Source organism: Callospermophilus lateralis, chromosome 2 (genome assembly GCF_048772815.1).
Source record: "Callospermophilus lateralis isolate mCalLat2 chromosome 2, mCalLat2.hap1, whole genome shotgun sequence".
Lineage (NCBI taxonomy): Eukaryota > Metazoa > Chordata > Mammalia > Rodentia > Sciuridae > Callospermophilus > Callospermophilus lateralis.
Window position 1 is genome coordinate 149,266,403 of NC_135306.1, and position 6,667 is coordinate 149,273,069.

The 6,667-nt window shown below is 40.6% G+C and overlaps 1 protein-coding gene across 1 annotated transcript in view; it reads right to left on the reverse strand.

Moving 5' to 3' along the window:
* Rnf169 (ring finger protein 169) overlaps positions 1-6,331 on the reverse strand; it is a 104,145-nt gene extending 97,814 nt beyond the window's left edge. Inside the window, exon 1 of the mRNA XM_076846644.2 lies at positions 5,851-6,331. Coding sequence (XP_076702759.2) covers positions 5,851-6,331 — 481 coding nt within the window. The remainder of the gene's footprint in view (positions 1-5,850) is intronic.
* Between the last annotated feature and the right edge of the window lie 336 nt (positions 6,332-6,667).

Here is a 6,667-nt window from a genome sequence, read left to right on the forward strand (position 1 = left end):
AACATACAGTTCAAACGCCTTTCTCAGGTTTCCTCTACACTGTTCACCCATTACAATACCATTAGCATTATGTATTTACTTCATTTACCACTCAGAATTATCTGACTGTGTATTTCCCCAATATAGAGTCTTAAAGAACAGGAACCAGCCAGACATTGGCACATGCCTGAGGCTAAGGAATGAAGATTTCAAGTTCAAAGCCAGCCTCAGCAATTTAGTGAGGTCCTAAGGAACTCAGCGTGAGATCCTGTCTCTAAGTAAAAAAGAGTAAGTAAAATATAAAAGAGTAAAATTAGTTAAGACATGTCTTACTAATCTTTATAATAGTGTATGCCCCCCAAAAGTGCTCATTAAATTAATGCAATGAAATTTGCCTAATAGATATTATATCAGATATTTAAGCAAACTCAGATATAAATTCAAGGTGGGTAATTCAAGATTAACTGGAAGTTAAGGAATGGAAATATGAATGAATAAACAACAATTAAAAAAGAAAACACCTCTTAAATTCCTACTGCTCAATCCTAAATTCTATAAACTAGAACAATTCCTTCAATGTTAATTATTCTAAGTCACAAAATACATGGTGAGGTAATCTAAGCATGAGTTTTGAAAAACATAAGCAAACACAAGGCACATGTTTCCAGCATTAGTATAATACATAAGGACATTCTCAAATTCTAGAATACGTGTCATTAAAAATAAAAGGATGAGTCATTTTATACATTTTGAAACAAATCCTTACAGACCAGGGAAATTCCTGTCCTTTTACACTACAATCACAAGGTTTCATTATTCATCAGTCCTAAATGCAATTTAGGGTAAACACATAGCAAACACTTTCTGTCAATTGAGTAATAAACAGAACTCTCTGCGTGTCACAGAAAGAGGAAATTTTTTAAATGTATGTTAATACTAAGTGAACAGGGAGGCTAGGGTAAAGAAAAAGAATAAATGAGACACTATTCAATTTTTTTTAACCTATTCCATTTTTAAAAAACATTTATTTTTTTAATTGCAATTGGACACAATATCTTTAATTAATTTATTTATTTTTATGTGGTGCTGAGGATTGAACCCAGGGCCTCGCCCATGCGGCAGCACTCTACCTCTGAGCCACAACCCCAGCCCTTGATCTATTCCATTTTGAAATGTACTTTGACACAGAAGTAGTGGGGGAAAAAAACTATCGAATTTTTTTTTTTTTTTTTTTTTTTTTTTTGGTACCAGGGATTGAACCCGGGGTGCTTAACAACTGAGCCACATAAGCTCTCTTTTATATTTTATTTAGAGACAGGGTCTCACTGAGTTGCTTAAGTCCTCATTAAATTGCGGAGGCTGGCTTTGAACTTGAAATCCTCCTGTCTCAGCCTCCCAAGCTATTGTGATTATAAGCATGCACTACCAACCATGCCCGGCCAAACTGTCAATTTAAAAGATTCATCAGGCTTTGCCCAGCTTTTCTATCATTACCTATGGTAAAAGAAAAGAACTGTCCTAAATCCACGAATCATTTTCAATGAAGCTTCAGTGCAGCTGTCATGTATAATTCAAAATCAACCTGTATATGCCTGTGTGGTAAATGTTTTTAAAAATCAATAGATCAGGACTATCTCTAAATTTAGAATGTAAGTTCCATGAGAGAGTTATCTTTAATATTTCATTCAATAATGTTTCCCAAGGACGTAGTATAGTGTCTGCACAGAATAAGCACTCATTGTAACATCACTGAATACTGCTCAAGATGGTCCAAATACTTAATATATCAATATAATGATGTGCAGCAGATACTCAAAGAAGATGAAGTTTTTTGACATCTTGACATGATCACTGACATAGCCTTCAAAAAAATGTTTTCATAAATCAACAAAAACTTATATTATATCTATACAATCAAACTGACATACATATTAAGAAATAAACCATTTACACAAGGGTCATTAAGTTTTCAAAACCTTAAAGTTGGGCTGGGATATAGCTCAGTTGGTAAAGTGCCTGCTTTGCATGTACAAGGCCTTGGGTTCAATCCCCAGAACTACCAAAAAAAATAAATAAATAAATAAAGCTGCTGGGCGCAGTGGTGCATACCTGTAATCCCCTGGCTCAGGAGCCTGAGGCAGGAGGATCATGAGTTCAAGGCCAGCCTCAGCAAAAGCGAGGTGGTAAGCAACTCATTGAGACCCTCTCTCTAAATAAAATACAAAATAGGACTGGGGATGTGGCTCAGTGATTGAATGCCCTTGAGTTCAATCCTCGGTACCAAAAAAAAAAAAAAAAAAAATGCTTAAAGCTTACCAAGAAGTTAGCACAAGACAAAAATCATCAGTACAACCAAACTTTTCAGCAAGGACAAACTCTTGCACTTTTTCCAGACAATCCAATTCCAAAACACTGGATGTTAAAAAAAAAAAAAAAGTTTTCCTTGTTTGTTTAATTAATTAAGTCAGGTGTAATAGTGGTGGATGTCTGCAGTCTTCACTACTCAGGAGGCTGAGGCAGGAGGATCACTTGAACCCAGGAGTTCAAGACCAGCTTGGGCAATACAGTGAAACCTTTTTCAAAAAAAAAAAAATGCAAGGCACAATGGTACACACCTGTGATCCCCGAGACTAGGAGGCTGAGGCAGGAGGATGATAAGTTACAAACCAGCCTGGACAACTCAGCAAGACATTGTCTCGAAATAAAAAACAAAAAAGAACTAGGGATCTGGGGATATAGCTCAGAGATAAAACAGCCCTAAATTCAATGCCCAGTACCAAAAAATTTTTTAAAAATTAAGAATTTCAATATAAACATCAGTGCATTTACTACAAAATTTCATTTGTCCCAGTATTATAAAGCTCTAACTTTCTCTTATCAGTTGACCTAAATAAGCTATATACTTCAGATAAGCTATATACTTCAGAATATTCCTAAAATTGCTATACTGTTGCTGTTTGTTATTCATACAAGTGCAATGTAAATATTTAGGAAATTGGTACTTGTACTTTTCTCTGTAAAAAGCCATCATGAAACTTCACTGTGAATTAAGCTCTGTTTCAGCCCTTTTTATAGGATTACTCTTTCAGTCCTTGTTTACCCACTCACAAAAACCTGTAACTAGTAACTTTCTTCTCTGTTGTAGTGTCACAAGTTTTCTCTGCTATATAATGAGGGACCTGGATTAAAACAGTAGTTCTCAATTTTTATTTATTTATTTATTTGTGGTGCTGGGGATTGAACCCATGGCCTTGTGCATGTGAGGCAAGTACTCTACCGAGCTATATCCCCAGCACTCAACATTTAAAAATTAGGAGAATCAGTTGAAAGCTACAAATGACCTACCCATAAAAATGCAAACACATAAAATTTTATGAAAAAATATTTATAACAGCAAAAGGTAAGAATCAACCTAAATGTCTACAAATAGATCGTTAAGTTAGATCTACTCAATGAAATTCCATTCACTGTAAGAATGAAAACATTTTCTATATACTGATATGTAAAGATTTTCATCATGTATTGTTAAGCAAAAAAAGCAATTCACAGAGTATGTAAATACAACCTTTTATCTAACAGGGACAAAAATCAGTTATTCTTGCATTTTCTGTAGAAAAATAAAGAAGAATCTTTGATGGAAGTGGGAAGTAAGGGGTAGGAGGATATCTTTTATTGTGTACTTTCTCATACGTTTACTTGAATCATGTGAATGCATATTATTTTAAATTAATTTTTTTAATTAAAAAAATACTGTAAAGGGCTGCAGTTGTAACTCAGTGGTGGAGCACCTGCCTAGCATATGTGAAGCACTGGGTTTGATCCTCAGCATGACATAAAAATAAACCTATCAAATAAAGGTATTGTGACCATCTACAACTAAAAAACAATTTTTTAAAAAGATACTGTATAGGAAGAACTTCAGTATATTCAGGCAACCCACTGAAGCTAAAAGATAATCCCCAAACCTCATTCAGGAATATATTTCAATCCTTTATGACAATTTTTTTAAAGACAATAAATTTGCACAAATTAGCAAGCCATACTTCCTTTAAGTGATTCAAATTTCAGACCTGATACTTCTGTAGTGATTTCCAGGCTTAGAAAATAAAATTAAAAATTTCTAACTGCCCGCATGGTGGCCAACGTCTGCAATCCCAGCGACTACGGAGGCTGAGGCAGGAAAATCAAAATCAAAGCCAGCCTCAGCAACTTAGCAAGGACCTAAGCAGCTCAGTGAGACCCTGTCTAAATAAAATATTTAAAAAGGGGCTGGAGATGTGGCTCAGTGGTTAAGCCCCTGAATTCAATCCCTGGTATTCCCGCCCCCCCCCCAAAAAATCTAACCTATTTGACCATACCATATAGTCAATAGTTCTGATAGGAAGACCAAAAAAGCACTATCTTATATTTTGATCCTAATCTCAAAATCTGAAGCAAATTAACTGAGCAGGAATTAGATAGATCTGAATTTTCATCATTAGTTAAGTTACTCAACTTCTCTGGACCTCAGTTTCATTTATACAATGGAAATAAAAGTACCTATCTTATAGGGATATTATAACATTTAAAAGGAATAACAAGGATCATTGAAAATAAGATGTAGGGCTGGGGATGTGGCTCAAGAGGTAGCGCGCTCGCCTGGCATGCGTGCGGCCCAGTTCCATCCTCAGCACCACATCAAACAAAGATGTTGAGTCCACCGAAAACTAAAAAATAAATATTAAAAAATAATATAAGATGTAGATCCCTCTCAACCCAAGAAATCAACCGTGGCAGGTGTTTCTGACCGGTTCCTGAAACAGACTGCTTTTAGGAACCCATAATTTCTAGGGGCTGCCCTTTCCCTACTTAAAATAACACATAGCAAAATTCCTAACATATAAGGAGCAAATATCTGATCTTTTTTGATTTATGTTTCTTGAAAACTCTCTTCCTTGATAAGTTTTTTTTTTTAATCAAACAGAGCTGTAGATATGTTGACTGGGTGTGTCTCCAAAAGAGTCGTAGGTTAAACACAAATCTTGGTTTGTGCTTTAAACGGGGCGCAGGTTCTATCTCAAAGCTCAGCACCAATGATTGGTAGGCTATTGATGATAAGAAAGGAAAGAAGTTGAGGCAAGGGTCCTGCAACAAACTTTTCAACTGCCAGGATAACAGGAGGAAACAAACATTGCTAAAGAATTAGCCAAACAATATTCATTTCCAAACCTTTTAAACCCCACCCAGCTTTTTTGTGGAGCACTACTGGCTCTTATTGTTATAATTAGCATAAATATAAATAGCTGTCAATTATCGCTCCCTCATTATACGCCACGCTCTTGTGCTAAGCATGCACTTTTCGAGATGTTATGAAAAATTGCACGTGGGCTTATTCTCCAACACACTCTGCTCTCAAATCTAAAAATCTTCTTTCACATCCCCAAATTCAACCTGTCCCCTAACTCCAGCTACTCCACACCCCTGGCCGAACCACTCAGGCCCAAGACCCACATCCCTCCAAGCAGCAAGACCTCAAGCTGTTGATCCACCACTAAAACCAAGTGCTTCTGCGATTCTCCAGGGCCCCTCCCCTCCACACACTAATTCCAACCTATCCCTAACTTGTTCCAAGAATTGTTTCCCTCCAAACTTATGACGTACGTAAGACGCGAGGTCTCCTCACTGCCCCTCCAAATCCAACTTGTCCGTAGTTCATTCCAAAGTTCAAAATTCAGAAACACATACTACACCTGGGCAGAGCCCAGTTGCAACTCCATAAGAACTCTCCACAGCCGCCCGAGTGGGGCCCGGGACTCACCACCCCCTAACCAGGCCAGGCCACAACAGCCGGGCAGTTCTCCCGACCCCTAGGGAAGGAGGGGGAAGCTCCACCTGACTCCGCGGGCGCGGCTCGAGGTTCCTGCTCCGGCCTGGGCCCCGCAGCGGCCGCGCCCCCGTCCCGGCGCGGGCGGCAGCGCTCTGGCTGGCCGCGGCGGGCGCGCTCGCCCAGCACCTCCGCGTCGGCCTGGCCGTCGTCGCGGGCTCGACGGCGGGCCCAGCCCGGGCCGCGGGCGCCGCAGCGCGGGCAGCCCGGGCCCGCCGCGTCGGCGGCGCGTTGGGCGCAGCCTCGGCACAGCGAGTGGCCGCACGGCAGGGCCGCCGCTTCCCCTGGGGTCTCCAGGCATCCGGCGCAGCTCGACTCCTCCGGCAGCAGCGGTGGCGGTGGCAACACCAACAACGCAGGGCCAGATCCCTGACCCGGAGCCCCACTCTTTGCCGCTATCTCGTCACAGCGGCCCCGCCGGCCCCGCCGACTCAGAGCCGCCGCTGCCGCCGCGGAAGAGGCCCGAGTACTCGGACCTGCCGCCGCCATCTTGTTTCCCGTTTGAAGGGAGAGTCCGTTGCGAGGGAGAAGAGTAGAGGGCGGGGCAATGCGCGGCGGGCAGCGCTATCTGCATATTCATGAGAGGGCGGGGCTCCGATGGGCCAGGAAAAGGTTCTCCCTCGACCTGATTGGTCGGAGGGGACACCTCATTAATATTTATTAGTCATTCTTTATATATCCGGGCTTTAGCCTCGCCTTCCATAATCTTGGCAGTTTCCTACTACTGAACCCAATGAGGATGAGAGCTGGAGGGATTTATTTGGAAATTCTAAACTCGCTGAAGGAATTACACTTGTTCTTCAATACCCTGATAACAGGTTAAAG